The 15847-nt window shown below is 43.7% G+C and overlaps 1 protein-coding gene and 1 long non-coding RNA gene across 2 annotated transcripts; one reads left to right on the forward strand and one right to left on the reverse strand.

Moving 5' to 3' along the window:
- Positions 1 to 677: 677 nt before the first annotated feature.
- On the forward strand, positions 678 to 4690 carry LOC107311074. The gene is made up of 2 exons (XR_001553851.2): positions 678 to 1279; positions 2276 to 4690. It is a non-coding gene; the product is annotated as an uncharacterized LOC107311074 (long non-coding RNA).
- FLVCR1 (FLVCR heme transporter 1) lies at positions 2690 to 14587 on the reverse strand. The gene is made up of 10 exons (XM_015857294.2): positions 13835 to 14587; positions 11998 to 12142; positions 11317 to 11457; positions 10945 to 11012; positions 10621 to 10724; positions 9338 to 9448; positions 8936 to 9041; positions 8615 to 8726; positions 7821 to 7888; positions 2690 to 6352 (listed from the first exon to the last, which is right to left on the reverse strand). Exons 1-10 carry the CDS (start codon positions 14432 to 14434, stop codon positions 6287 to 6289), a joined length of 1521 nt encoding a protein of 506 aa, XP_015712780.1. The 5' UTR covers positions 14435 to 14587; the 3' UTR covers positions 2690 to 6286.
- Positions 14588 to 15847: the final 1260 nt, after the last annotated feature.

Raw genomic sequence — 15847 nt, forward strand, 5'->3', positions numbered from 1 at the left:
ACACACACAGCATGGCAGGAGCCCAGCGCTCCCCGGTCTGCTCTCTTCAAGCTGCAGGGCTAAGAAACACTCCGAACCCGCGGCCTTGTTCCTCACACGGAGCTCGGTGCCACCACAGCTGCTTTCTGGGTCAAACGAACTAATTGGATCATTAAGCCGTGCCAGAAGGTTCTGACCTTCATTATTTCCAATTGCAGACTCACTCACGCTCAGCATTCAGAACGCCCCGCAGTGCAATTACACAACCAACAGAGGGGAAATTAATGGCTCTTAATTGCACCGTAGCAGCAAGGTGATATTAGCATTGGTGCTGCTTCCAGCTCCTTCCCCTGCTGCCCACTGTACCCACAAAGCCCACCGTGGATGTGCAAACTCAAGTCCAGCTCCTGATAAACCTCCTTTGGTGCCTGGGAAGGAAAATCAAACTCATTTGTTTGAACTTTTTGTCCCGATCTGGAAATCACGCTGGAAAGGGATTTGCTTAGTAATGAACTGCAAGGTTAAACGGTGATAAGGATGTCACCATGGTAATATGTTAATGGTGAGATTGCAGGAGTGGTTTGCATAACCACTAAGAGCCATAACTTTATGTGTAAATCAATGTGAACATAAAAGCTGGGAAAATAAAGACATAGAGACCAAGAAGAAGAAAGCTACCTATGAAAGGAAGGCTTGAGGGTGTGCTGCTGCTGCTGCTTTGGAGCACTCTCCGAATAACCCTTTCTGTTTGTTCGGCACTGCTTTAGCACAACAGCATCAAACTGCTTCAGCTTCAGCAATGAATGTCAGCAATGCCTTTTGATTTCCACCTGACCAGGTCCAGGACCTCCTGCACTAATTCTACCACAACACATCATTAGTGCTAATTTAGTTGGGTTTGTTTAATGGGGCTCCACTTGAGCTCAGTCTAACACAGTGCACACTGCTTCCTGCACCAGGAGAGGAGTGGGTGCCATTCTAACACTTGAGGACTTGAGAGTGGACTGAAAAAGTGGTCAAGTTTAGCAATAAAACTAATCCTAAGCCCAGCAGCCTGAAGCGCTTGGACAGAGGTGCTCTGTGAAACCTACAAAGAAAGAAATGCGTGATTCACTGCTCTCATTCCACTGTATGACACAGTATCACCACAGCGCTGGTGATTTCATCAAGCAGCTTTTGAGCTGGAGCAGCACTTCAAGCTTCATTGGATGCCTGTGCCCCGCAGAATAGAACTCCCCCTTGTCAAGAAAGCAGTGACTGAACAGCAGTCAAAACACTGCGGAAGTGCCTGCAGATGAAGGTAAAGTGAGCAAATATAAGAGGAGAAAGCACAGGAGCTTTAGGCTTTAAGCACTAGCCTCCACATGGATTGTGGGCTTTTAGCAATAGGCCCCTAGTGAACTTCAGCTGCACTCTGGGAACAAAAGATATACAAATTGAGGGCACAGAGCTGGTTAGTAAGACAAGGGCAAGACATTCTCACCCCAGCAGGACAGAGCAGGTTTCTTCCTGCACCTGGAATTTGTTCTGAGTTAGCTGATGTATTATTCCAAGTTACTTTCCAAGGAAATAATGGAGAATATTAGCACGTACAAGCATAGAAAGGGCACTGTAACATTTTAACGTCTTCTACCCTTCCTTGACACCAGAACCAGAAGAATAAGGAACACACGTGTGGTCTGGTCCTTATCCTACCTGACCCAAGAACTTTAGGACTCTCCTTTCTAATAAAAATCAGCACCCTAGAGGCTAAACACTGACGTTACCTGATATTCAGCAGGCACTCTCTCACAAATCAGTAACTGGGTCTAAACATTGCCCACATTTCACCTATTTTCTACTGAGATATGACCGCTGAAGTACTTTATTATACAAAGCCCAGGATATTATTGTTTTGACTTCTGAAAGGTGTTGTCTAAGCAAAGGTAGAAATATTGATTCAGAACAAGGTCAAATGACGTAAGTCCGTTGTCAAAGGCAGCAAGCAGGAAATCCAGCAAGCTCTAAGAAGCCTTCTGATTGTTCCTTTCCAGCTGTGGGAGTGTTTAAATTACAAGATTAAATGGGAATATAAGCCTACAGCTTTCGTAGAGGTACTGTAAGAGTGCAGTGCTAACCAAACACAAGTGAAACTTAGCATTGACTTACCACACAAGGCTGGTGCATCTGATGCTCCGCATGACCTGCAGCCTCCTCCTAGGATTAAACTCTTATAAAAACCGCAGCTCAGAGCTGTGTGGAGAAGGAAGGTGAAAATTAAAATCACTTTCTTACAGCGACTCTGCTTCCTTTGCAGCTGGTTCCTTCAGACTCCCTTGGCCACCAGCTCATGTCCTGGGAATCAACACTGACCACCTGAGAATAAAATAATTAAATCATTGCACTGCTGGTGCTAATACTTTAATTTCATATGCTGACAACATTTCACTGTAAGCCAGTAGCCTCATGTTAGGTAATGTGTATGCATTCAGCCTGTATATGAATTCACGCATGTTTAAGTGCATAGTGTATGATTAACACATAAGCCTTAGCTTTTCTACATTAAACGACAGCTTTCAAAGGAGGAAAATGAATCTTACACACCAGCTGTACCAGAAGCTTTGCTCCAATCAAGCTGCATGCTGTAAGCTTTATAAGTGACATGGAATGGCAAGGAATGATTTCACCCACATAAATACTTACGTACAATACTGCATTCAGAGACTATTCATAGGGATTTCTTTTTTAATTTTATTTTCAAACAAAGAATGGGACAATAACAAAAATTACAGCAAAAATCTTCACCATCTCCAAGAGAACAAAGACAAGCAGTATATATATATAGCACATCTTACAAGAAAATGCATTTTTCCTAAGCATATTTCTGCTTATTCCATTCTATTCTGTGTATTAACAATTTCTCTTCACAGATTTCAGGCAGCACGTTGTGTGTAGGGGGGGGTAAAACATGGATACGACAGCTTAGCTTGTGGGCTATGAACCGTTTGTAGACTGTAATGCCTCAGAAAGTGTTACATAGAAGTACAGCAAGACAAAAAACCAACACCGCTTTCCCATTCACAAAGGAAAACAACTGAGTTCACAGACTGGAAAATGAGAGTGATACATACTCATGGCTTAACCCAATTTCATTTAGTTATACACACAGAAGTTAGTCCAAAGCATTTTTTCCACTAGGAAACATGGGTTGGTAACAGTAATCACGCACTCCTGTGACAGTTAGAAAAGCATTACTTAAAACACAAATTAAGTGCATGGGATTGGGATGGCTCTCCTCATATGGTTTCTGATTCTGTCCTCTCACAGTTGGCACACATGATCCCATTCCTGGACTGATTAAGTGGTCATGATTCTTATCCTCTGCCAGACGAGGGCTGAGCCACAATCTCACAGCTCATGAAATCAGAAACGCTATTATTTCCAATTCCAGACACGATTGATTGATACCATTTAGAAACAATCAAACAAAAAGCAAAAAACCAAAGCCCCAGCTACCCCAAGCCTGTTTCTGCCACAAGCTAAAACCTTTTTTTCTTTTAATAAAAAGATGAGAAGACTACTGGTTTATTTGTTCTTCATTTTGCTACGTAGCCTTTTATTTCTATACTTAGTCCTTGTCCAGAAATAGCTTTCAAATAAATACATATTTACAGGTTTCCAACTTTTAAGTTCCTTCTGATCAGCATTAAATCCAGGATGTAATTAAGTCTTCATTATTAGGAATATTTTCTTTTCAGGGACCCTGCAGGCTTTCTAGCATGCCAAGAACCTTGTTTGGGCAATTTCAGAGGGCAGCCAAGTAATTTGGCAGAAGATGAAAAACACGAGGAGCCAGTAGGGCTGGAATAGTTTTCAATAATCAACTGAAAACAACTAAACAAACTGGAATCTAGTGGGGAAAGGAATTTTCAAAATAAATTAAGAGCTCAACTTTAGGATGTGGAGAGTATTTAGCAACATGTAAAAAGTGTTCTGGATGCTGCCAAAGACTCTATTGGACGTTTGAAAGCACATCCACCAAAATAGAATGTCCTGCTACATTTTTTTGCTTTTAAGAGGGAAAGTGCATAGCAGTTACGGTCTCTGAACACAGTAAAAATGTATTTAGTCTGTATTCCGTGGAAGTGTTGTATATACACCATAGTATCACCACTTCTCTAAAGGCAAAAATCACTCACAGAAAGCAGAAGGAAAGAACTTTCACTTTGCTCACTCAGGCTGAAAATATGCACATCCTGAGATGGGGCAGCTGGTATCAGTCAGTCATTTCATGTAAGAACCGAGATAAACTACCTCTACTTCCACTCCTACCCTCTTTCCTGCCATCTGAACATCTCCTTTCAGCTGTCTCACAGAGGACTCCTCTCATAGAGCTTGGCTCTCCAGGAGCCACAAGGTGTACATAGGGTGTACATAGGGTGTACATAGGGTGTACATAGGGTGTACATAGGGTGTACATAGGGTGTACATAGGGTGTGCCTGCTTTCTCTCTAGTGCTGGCTCTGGCAGAGGCATGGACTCGTTTTGGAAAGACAAATGTTCAGATATGCCTGGCTTTTTCAGATACATACACTGCCATTCAGCCTACTCATGTCTGAAGCATTTCTCACACAAAACACTAAACTAGGAGCAAAGCTTAGAGGCTAAGTTAAGAAAGCTACATACACAGGTTTTTTTTCATACTAAAAAAAAATAATAATAATCTCTAAATCTATAGAGAAACAAGGCAAAATAAAGCATTTAAGCATTCTTAATACCTTGAAAGGTTATCTTGGGAATTGCACAGTTCTCCATACCAAGCTGTAACCCACAAAAAACTTCCAGCAGGATTCAACCTGCAGGATGGCACTACAGCTGTAGGAACCCAGAGACTGATGGCACTGAAACTGCAGGCTTACCTGAAAGGCTGCTAAAGCCTCAGTGCTGCTAACTCTGGTTGGACTTTTCAGTAGTAGAAGAGCCTCAGTATTACTGAGGGGACATCAGTTCTGTAGCTGGGTAGATAGTACACAAGGTGAAGAACAATATCAGTAGCACTGCAGTGAGAAATAATACAAATAATAATAATAATACAAAAGCAATGAAGAGTACTTTGTAGCTAGACTCATTATTTACACAGCAAGTATTTCATCAAAGAGAAACAGCACTGTTTTCCTTTCAGTCCCCCTTACAGCTTTTAACTGTGAGGAACAAGACATTATTTACTGATGAGTTATACAGAGAGTACAAACATTTTACAGGAGACAAATGGTACAACGTAGCACAGAGAAATAAGTGGAGGGGAAAAAAGAACCCAACACAACAGGTAGAACACATTTTCTGATGCTCCACAAATATCCAGGAGGTTTAACAAGCTAAAACGGAATTTCTTCAGCAGCACTGGTCAAACTCAAGATGAGGCAAAGATCTTCTTTACTTTGTAAAGGCACCATCTCTTTGTAAACACGTGTTCCTCTCATTTGAACTGAGAAAGCACTCAAAATATTCAGGAGGCAACCTGTGCAATCATGTTCCATTGCCTGTGAATACTTCACCATAGATAGATATCAATGGTCTTTCTTCTTCTTTCTATTTAATAATAAATGTATTTTCTTCGATATACCTAGTGGGAAACCCCTTAAATCTCCCCAGAAATGCTTGATGAATCTACAAAAAAAAACAACTATTTTTCTCTCATCTGCCTTCCAGTATCCATCAAGAAGCTTCAAGGCAAAAGAAACTCAAAACACATAATTGCAGTCATCTCGTTTTCAGAATTGTGCTATAGAATTTCCCAGAAGGAAATACTGTCTTACATCAGAGACATTAAAAAAACAATGTGAATGCCCTCCAGTCATACAGCTACCTACCCTGACTTGGTAAATGCACTAGAAAAGACTGAACAAGAAATCAACTAACTTTTGATTTCCTGGGGAGAAGATACGTCTGATCATGACCGTACTTTAGGATTCCAGATGCACATTCTGGCATGCATTCTGAATGTATATTTCTTCCTATAATGGAGAGCATTTGGGGGTTGGACTCGATGATCTCCAGAGGTCCATTCCAATCCCTTCGTTGGATTCAGACGGTTCTTCATAAGCGAAATGGCAAAACTCGTAATCTGTTAAAATAAATATTCCATACGAAGTCCTGTTGTTTATATCTTGGGTAAAATGAAGCCAGTATCTTCATAGCTCCCACCACACAACTGTCACCAAAATCACCAAACACGTTTCACTACTCATACACATAAATCCAGTGATTACACTAATTTTGTTCAGCATTCAACCAACATTGTGCGTTTCTAAGCCATCTTCTTTTGGCTTTATAAATCTGACTGAATTTTTAACGCAGTACAAGTTTCCCGTTCTACTGGATTGTCAACTGGTACCTGTGGGAAGAAGAAAGCAGTAATCAGGAATTCAGCTGTAATGCAGCCAAAGCCACTTTCAACCTCAGTACTCTTGGATAACTATGAAGTTAGACTATAACAGTATGTTAGACCACAATAGTACATGCAGTTTATTACCTGGAAGAGGCATTTACAGAAAGCTCTATTTTCCCTTCTCTTTTTGATTAAAAAAAGAAAAAAAGAACCAACGAAAAATCCACAGCATCGACTCTCCTTAATATAACTCTAAAACATACATTTACTGCACATAGATGTTTACCACATGGAGATTAACTTCCATTTCTTCCCCTCCATCAGGTTAAAATATGAGAGAATCTTAATCAAGGTTTAGAATCAGTGTATGTTATCTTTATATTTATTCTTTTATTATTTTAGCTAACAGGCAGCTGTTCCACATTTATTAACATAGACATCTCTCATCTCTGATAGTGCTGGAGTGAGAACTCTACGCTTTTGTTTTATTGGGGTTAATATTGATTACCTAGATTGTCACAAAACTTCATTAACAAGGTAATGAGGGAAAGTGGAGCAGTCAAGGACTTCTATGCATGTTTTCACATCCATCCCCACGATAACCCTAACCCAAGCTGATAAATGCATAGACTGTCATACTGTGCAAACACAGCCACAGAGGTTTCAGGTTAAAAAGAAAGTCTGTGTAGCACTGACTTGCAAGTTTCTGAACCTTAAGTGCTCCAGCTGCTAGCAGATGACCCGAAGTTGCTGCATATGCAAGACACCTTTATAATCTAAAAAGGCATATGGAAGACTTAAAGTATCTGACTTCAGAAAGCTGTTTTCCTTATCTGAATCCAAAGGGTCAAGAAATAACAGCACTGAAAAAAGTTTCAGGCGTTGGTCTTAGTTCTACTCGTGACTGTGTGAAGTCGTAAAAGCTGCTGAACCATGGTCTTGGAACCTCGTAAACAGCAGGAAGCACAGTGCTCACTCTCCCATAACTCAATAGGGTGCTCAGCAGAAGAACGACCTGGCTCCTAATGAGAACGCAGAATAAGAACTGCGGCATGACCTCAGTTCATCAGACGCTGACTTCACTTAAAGGGATGGCAGGTATTTAAAATAAAACATGTCATCTGTAGCATGACCTCCTAAAGCAATATGCAAAAACAGCTTCACGATTTACAAAACTACCTACAAACATGGAAAAATAAACAAATCATAGACTCAAGAAATACAGTAAGAGATGAACAGTAGCCATATAAAATCTGAGAGCAGAGATTTCTCATGGGAGCTAAGGAGGGGAATCTAATGGCAGCATCCCACATGGCTCCGTCCTTACAGAGCAGCACAAAAACAGTCACATAGCAAGTTTTTGTCAATTACTCTTTTCTGTTAATATTATTTTCAGTAGAAGCCAGTCATTCAAGTGCAGTAATATAACCATGTGTATATACTATAACCAAAGTGTAGAAGAGTCACCACTTACAGCTTTAACGTCCATATTCATAATCCCTGAATTCACATTGTGTCTTCGCAGATCTGATTTTATTAAGGCTGGGGGAAAAAAACAAAACCAAACAGAGAAAGCTGATTTCCAGTTTTGTAATGACATGCATTCCAAGGCCACGTGCAAGCACCAAGAAGCTGCGTTCAGCACCGGCTCAAAATACATGCGTTGACTCTTGGAATTTAAAGTGGTGACAATTGGAATTTGCTCCTCATGGGTCACACACACAAGAAATGGCAATAAAAGCTTTTAAACTATGAGTACCTAAATCAAAGCTTGGTGGTTTTGGCACTTTCAGCACACCTCCAAATACTGTCACGTCTAAATCACATCACATAAAAATCAACATTTCCTACATTTGAAAAACTGCAAACTGCCTGCATTTACCAATTTGCTTATGTTTACTAACCTACTTTGAAGGCACAAAAGAGAAACTGCCAAAGACAAAAGGCTATCAAGAAAACTGTGTGTCCCATGTGTAGTGTTTTGAAGACAAAACAGAACTGCCACAAGTTCAGGACAAGGCTCAAGAAATGGGTGACGAATGGTTGTCCACCTCCTAGCAACATCATCCTTACTTAAAACAAAGAATGCGGACACAGCAAGTACATAAAACTCGAACTAAACTTACCCAGCACTTATTAGTCATTTTGGTCCTCAGCCCAGACAGGAAGTTCTACACTAATACACATATATTCCGAGTGTTTCAAACATCTCAACTCCACATTTTTCCCATTTAAAATAAGCCATTACTTACATTTCTGTTTAATTACCTGTTAAGATAATGCCCACAAACAGCCAAGCGCAAAGAAAGAGGTTTCCCGCACGAGGACTGTAGTCTGTTGTAAGCTTTCCTTGCACAAGCGTAAAGACAATTCCAAATATCTACAAGCAAGTCACATCATCAGTACCACATCGAAAAGCCTCAGATTCAGACCACACTGTACTGAACCAAACTATAATTTACAAATATAGATTTTAAAAAGACTACAGCAACACAAAGGAGACCAGCAGCCAAATCTAAGGAAAGCTTAGACTCCAGCAGGGCGGCCTTCCTGAACTTTACATCCCTTGAATAAATAAAGCGACATAACCTGTGCTGATGCATTGAGGAGACCCGACGAAGTGCCTTCAGACTCTGGGTAAGTAATTTCCACTGCAAATTCAAAGCCGAGTGGGAGATAGCCAGTCATGAAGAACCTGATGAAGAAGAAAACAAGAGGATGATGGGTATGGCTTTCATCTGTTACTGTTGCTATGAAAATCAAGCATCAAAACCCGGTTTTGAATTATCTGCTATTCTAAACTGTTTGTTTCCAAGATCCAATATGATTCAACACTTGCTTTGCCTGCCAAATAAACCGTATCTAAAAGCTACAGACATAGGTTGAGAGCACAGTGACAGAACACACAGTAGAAACATTGATTTTAAACAATCAAATAGCGTTCCTGTGCAGAACTAACAATCAGTCTTCAGGCTTCCTTTCATCACTCACCCAAGCACTCCTCCGGTTACAAACACCACTATAAGGTACCCAAGGTCCAGTGTGAAGGTAAATACCACCATCCCAATGAAAGAGAGAATGTAAACAATCAAAGTAGTTTGCCTGAAATGCAACAACAATAAAAACATATTAACATCTTTAACATAAGGTCATAGAACATCGATGAAGTACAGAAGAGTAATATAAACATTATTTACTCTCTTGCTAACGACTGACCTTCTACAATAATTAAATTAGCTTCCTGTAACTCCGCCTTAACCACACCATGCATTTCAGTGAGAAGACATTCAGGCCCCAACTCCTTATTGCCTCAGTTACACAGCTGCTTCATTCAAGGCCAAGAGAACTACTCACACTCTCAAAGAATAAGAGAGGAAACCACTACCTCGAGACTATTTTAGTTCTCCACTGTGCTGCGCATCTTGGCCGTTCTGCAGCACAGTCCAACATATAACGATCAAAACAGCAGCAGCCAAATTAGTATTCATGATTAAAAAAAAAAAAAGAAAAGAAAAAATCAGTCTAAGAAGCAAGTCAGAAAAATAAATGAAACACTTTAAATTGGGAATGAGGGATGTAATCCAAAACATAAAAGCATGCACCACTCATTTATAAGCCGAAAGGCACGGAGACACAATCTACAGCACTAGCATCCTATAGGTTTCCAGAGTGCTCACATGTGAGAAGCACCAAGGGAGAACTCTGCTGCTGCCAGCAGTGCTCTGGAGCACTGCCCACTCCTGGGGGGCACCACAGCACAGGTGATGGACCCAAGAGCTCTTACACCAAAACAGAGTTCTGCTGCATGGCCATCCCCTAAATGAAAGCCAACGTTGTGCTTCTTAACAGGTCCAGGAGTAGCACAAGAACTGGGAATCCCTCAACTGGATGCTTCACAAAACAAGGGAGAGTAAGTTTTGAGCCTTCACGCTTTCCCTGGAGAAGGAACCTACTGGGTTTCTTCTGGCCACTACACATGGGACACACAGTTTTCTTGATAGTGTGGCATTCCCTGCAGAGACAGGAGCAGACGGAAAATCCCTTCACATCTTCGCATTCTCCACATCACATCCTGTCTCATTTCATTTGGTCAAGAACCAGTAGCAGTGTCAGACTTCTGCTGTAGGCTCTGAAACTCGTCTCCATCAAGGCTGCTAGAAGATCAGGGATGTGCTGCACTTTATCATCAGCTCACCTCCAAACTTGCATTATTTTTTCTAGGAAAATTGCACCAGACTCCTACCCTTACCCCATCCATGCCTACCCACACTTACTTGTACGTTTTAGTGTAATCCAGCCACAAACCACAAATAATCGAACCCACCATTCCTGCCACCACCAGTGTCAAGCCAATTCTCCCAGCGTTCACTTCTTCTCCCTTTCAACAAATATTTATATGGTGCTCATTAATAACTTGTTTCCACTCAGAGTCAAGTTCAGACCTCTTGGCAGTCATAAGGCAAACAAACATTCCTATGACTCCCACAGCTGTATGATGCAAGAAACTGTATGGGGGGGTACAAAGGAAACCAAATCTAAGTAATAAACACCATCACGTTTGCAAATATAAGATTCAAAAACAAAAAAACAATACTTACCTCATAATGAGTTACTATCATCTGGTTTAATAATGTGGAAACAGAATAAAATGTTCCAGTCATAATTCCTGCAACAGCAAAAGAAGAGCTTCAGTCACATCTAGACACACAGATCTGCTACCACAGAGTCAATGTTTTGGCATCCAAGACTCAGACCATAGGAATAACCTTTTGTCTACCACGCGATATCTCTTCCCCAGACCAATAAATGGCATTTTGAATACTGCAGGGTTTTCCAGTATATGCTGCTGAATATGTACTAGTTTGACATTCCCTCCCTCAACCAAAAAAACACAAGTTAAACCTCACCGTGATTTCAGCACACACTGAGCACACTGCTCAGCCAGACAACAGCCAGACAGAACCACTTACCATAGCTGATGAGCAGAAGTACAAATGGAACATTTCTGACCAAATTAATAATTGACTGCTTGTAGGAGTAATCCTCAGGAGGCAGAGCCTGCAGGAGTGCTTGAGAGTGACTGGGAGGGTATTTGGGCTTCTCTTCAAACACTAGGGATAAAAAAAACAATTTTAATCTGTATTTACCATAGTCATTCCCTTTTCTTTCTCGAAACATGAAGTCTTCTAGTCCAATACATTTAACAAGAGTTATTTGTCTTTCTTAATACTTCCATAAATACATATTCTAGGTTTTTTTCAAGGAAGAAACAATCACAGCCAGAATAGATGCGTTAATTAACTCGTTCACATCTCACTGCTGCCAGCATATGGTTAGAGACTGACTTCATCTGCAACATCTCTAGGCCTTCACATCTAAATTGTAAGAATAACAGAAAGTATTTCCATTACATCACAACGTCCTCATGGGTTCTAGCAAAAAACCTGCGTGTCCTGAGAGAGGTCGCTCCACGTGAAGCGTGACACACAGTAATGTTTGTCTCCTAACCCTGACACCACAGATAGTGAGCACAAGTAACCTGAGAAGAGGTAAACTTGACTCCTGTGGGCTAAGTCAGATGCCTGAAGTACAACAGCACAAGCACTCCCTATGGCCACGGTACTTTCACATGGTAAGAACAGAACACTTACCAACTCCTGTTAAGAAGAACAAAAGCGTGGATACTATTGCTGTTCCATAGAACATTATGCTTATATTATGTGCCATTAGATCAATATCATCGGGGGTATTTGGAACCAGGACAGGTGGCAACAAAAAGCCAATGGCAGTGCCAAGCTGGAAAGGCAAGAAAAGAAACAAAACAAAATCATTTTCCTGACATTTTGGGTATATGTATAAAGCATCTGAAAATGTTGAGGAACAACAGTCTTAAACTACTCTGCAACTTGTCTCTGCCACTCATACAAAACTAGGCTGCATTCTTAAGTGCTAGAACAAATTCTTTGACTTAAAAAAAGCCAACCAACCCTGCATTTATTTCAGGTTAAAATCAATAAAATGTCAATGACTGTCAGATTGGCAGATTCACAACTCAGAGAGCACTCACCAGAGATGTGCCAGCTGGATGGTTCTCAAAGCAGCCTTTGTGCATTGCCTTGCCCTTCTCTGCTTTCCCCACCCCACAGGCCATCAGATTTACGCAGCATTCAGTGTTCACCTGAACTCATTTTTATCCTCACCTTTCAGTATATGAAGCTCAGAAACACAAAGTACACTATTATGCATTTTCTTAGTGTATACGGTTTTTATTTGCCACCAGAGCAACCCTATTTAGTACCCACAATCGTCCTATGCCGCCATTTTTTCATCATCTTCATACAGGGAGCTGCAGTACAGAGATTAGGGTCAGAAGGATCAAGAAATAACCCGCTATATTCAATATGAGAAACTACTGAAAACCTAGTGCTCAAATCAACCTTTGACAGGTGAACAGCCGCACTCTCAGAGCTTTGTGTTTCAGTGTGTTTCAGTCACCTCAACAGATAATGCATGAGATCTGAGACAATCCCTGCACTGCTGTTCTTCTCCTTCACCAGAGCAATGCACAGCCCCACACTCAGTTTCAGCACTAGTTGAGGAAGCCTTGGCCGCAGTACCACCAAACAGAGGTTCAAGCAGCTCCTTGCCACTGGGAGGACTGGTGAGCATCTGAAGTGCAGAGATGTAGCTCACAAAGAAACCTTAAAGCTGATTCTGGAGAGCAGGTACAAAACTGTTGTAGGACTGCTGAAATATTAGTAGTAGTAATAATTTTAAGTTCAAAATGGATTGCTGGCTTGTCCAGAGAAAGACACAGAATGAATTGTTGCAGGAAAGCAATAGAACAGTTGTTAATACAGAAGCAGATTACAGCAAGAACCTTAACCTAAATATTACCACTAATAATCCAAAGTGCACGGTCATAAATCATCAGACCCATGAGACAGAAAACACAACTCGTATTATGTGAACAAAACCACACCTAAGACATCAGCCTGCACCGGTGATCTTGGTGGGAGTTTACCATTCTGCTGCAACACACAAGCAGAGACAGGGGCTGGGAACAAGGTGACTGGGGAAGGATAGGGAGCAGCACCTCATCTCCACCTGCGCTTGCAGAGGTGCCCGGTCCAGCTCTAATAAACCAGCAGGGGACATGAGATGTGACTCAGTTATATTGCCACCTCATGCTACTGCCTCACACCACCTCATATCAAGGCACGTTTCCTCTCAGAGCTAGCACTGAGGCAGTGGCACAGGCTGCCCAGGGAGGCGGTGGGGGCACGGTCCCTGGAGGCGTTCAGATCCATGTGGAGATGTGGCACTGAGGGATGCGGTCAGCGGGCAAAGCGGCAATGGGTCGGGCTCGGACAGCACGACCTTAGAGGTCTTTCCACCCTTAGTTCTCCCACGTCTCACGGCACTTCACGCCACCACCTCAGCCCACCCACCCCGCACGCGGACTCGAAGCCGGCGCCGTCCCCTCACCTGATTGCCCAGCACGGCCACGGAGCAGGCGGTGGAGACCTCGGCGGGGCCGAACCAGACGGAGGCGATGCGGGAGGGCAGCCCCAGGATGAAGACCTGCGCCACGGCGCACACGGCCTGAGCCGCCATGGTGAGGGCATAGCGGCCCGGCGCCACGCTGGCGCACTTGAGCCACGCGCCCAGCGCGTTGAGCCCCGAGCCCAGCAGCGCCGTGAGGCGAAGGCCGCGGGCGTCCAGCAGCCAGGTGGCGGGCAGGATGAGCGGCACGTAGGCCACCATGTAGACCATGGAGAGCCAGTCTATCTCCGTGAAGGACACGCCGTAGAAGCGCACGAAGACGTTGTTGAGGCTGCTGTACTGGATCCACTGGAAGGCGTTCACCAGCGAGTAGCAGCTGAACACGGCCAGCACCGCCAGCCGCCGCCGCGACAGCCGCGTCTCCAGCTGGATGCCGCCCGCCCCGAGCGCCGCGCATCCTCCGGGGCCGCCGTTCTCCGCTTCCTTGCCGGGGAGGAAGCCGTTGTGCTGCGAAGCGCCCAGCATCTCCCCTCTCTCTCCCTCCGCCTCCCCCTCCTCTTCCTCGCTGCCGTCCTCCACCATCTCGGCCGTCTCCCCGCCCAGCTTCCCGGCAGCAGCGGCCTCAGCCTGGATGTGCCGGCTCACAACGTGCCCCGAGCTCAGCTCACCGCCCGGCGGAAAGCAGCGCCGGGCACCCGGTGTGGGCAATGGGAGCCGGGCGGGGCGGGGCGGGGCGGGAGGCGGCGCTGAGAGGAACCGGGAGCGGCTGCCGCCGTGTGAGGGAGCGGGGCTGGGGTACGGCAATGAGGTGTGGAGAGCTTCCAGAGCCGGAACGTGCTGCTGCTGTATCACCGCCCGCCTGCTTTCCGGACAGAACAGCCCCTGTGTATCCAGGTGCTGAGTCGCATTCTGAGTGGTGCTGCTTGCCAACAGGCTGGTCTTGTGTTGTGTATTTACAGTCTTTCAGCCTGCACCTTGGAAGTTTCTCAGAGCAGCCGATGGGGAAGCATATGGAGACAGAAATGATGTAAATAATCCCTACAACGTCCCCGAGGGAGCAGCAGCATAATCTCATTCCCATAAGCTCTTTCTCGGTTTACATAGGGCCTGGCAGCTGCAGGTCTGTGTGTGGCAGCCCTCCTGTCGGGCACACTGCAGGCTGCATCCACTGCTGCCCTGCTGCAAACAGCTCCCAGGAAACAGCCAGTGCTCCTCTCAGGCCGTAGGTTTGTCTCTTTGCAGCTGCGGTGTGAAGAAATGAGCTGATGGGTTAAGACACACAGGGCAAAGATGGAGGCTTGACTTGAGGAAAGGGTGTTTAGGACTGGCACAGTGCTGGAGAATGTGCCTCTACCCTGGTCTTGTGCTGTATCAAGTGCCATAGGTAAAGCATTCCTTGTTTCCACACAACCTCCGCAGTCTGATGTGATGTGCCCCCCAGAAATCAGGCTGTGTGGCTCACCTGTAGGCCATCACTTGTCACCTCAGACAGTGATATTCCCTAAGACCTTGCCTGGTATGTGTTTGTGTAGGAGTGATATCTGGCAGCACTGCCATGATTTATAAGGCTCTGGACAACGTTCCATTATGAAAATGGATTGTTCTCCAAAGAGCATTAAGAAAATACCAAAATATTTAAGTCTGTTACTGGCTTCTGTGGGAAATCATTTTGCGTGTGCTCAGCAAATAACACGCTGCGCATTGTTGGTGCATATGTTTGAGCCTAATCAGATTTGTGTATGAGTGGTAGGTGGGCTTAGCCACCAGCCTTAAGTTTCTTCACTAATTATGATTTGGTATTTTAGTTAAGATCAGGTGATCTATTTAAGCCACATTTAAGTTCCTGATCTAATATAGAGCATGCACAGTGCTATGAACACATCCTTCAAAATGCTCACTTGGCCACGTTTGCTTTCCCTGAGCATTTAGCTAAGCAATGGTAGTGATGACTGTGGATTTCTAGAGCCCACAGGAAGCAAATCCTGAATTCACAGA

This window comes from Coturnix japonica, chromosome 3 (assembly GCF_001577835.2).
Source record: "Coturnix japonica isolate 7356 chromosome 3, Coturnix japonica 2.1, whole genome shotgun sequence".
Lineage (NCBI taxonomy): Eukaryota > Metazoa > Chordata > Aves > Galliformes > Phasianidae > Coturnix > Coturnix japonica.

Excerpts from the sequence above, each read along its gene's own strand:
- FLVCR1 (XM_015857294.2), bottom strand. The coding sequence starts at position 14,434 with ATGGTGGAGGACGGCAGCGAGGAAGAGGAGGGGGAGGCGGAGGGAGAG. Across the intron at positions 11,013-11,316 it reads ACTTCTGCTCATCAGCTATG|GAATTATGACTGGAACATTT; the intron begins GTAAGTGGTTCT and ends TTGCTGTTGCAG. Across the intron at positions 8,727-8,935 it reads TCCTCAATGCATCAGCACAG|ATATTTGGAATTGTCTTTAC; the intron begins GTTATGTCGCTT and ends ACTTGCTTGTAG.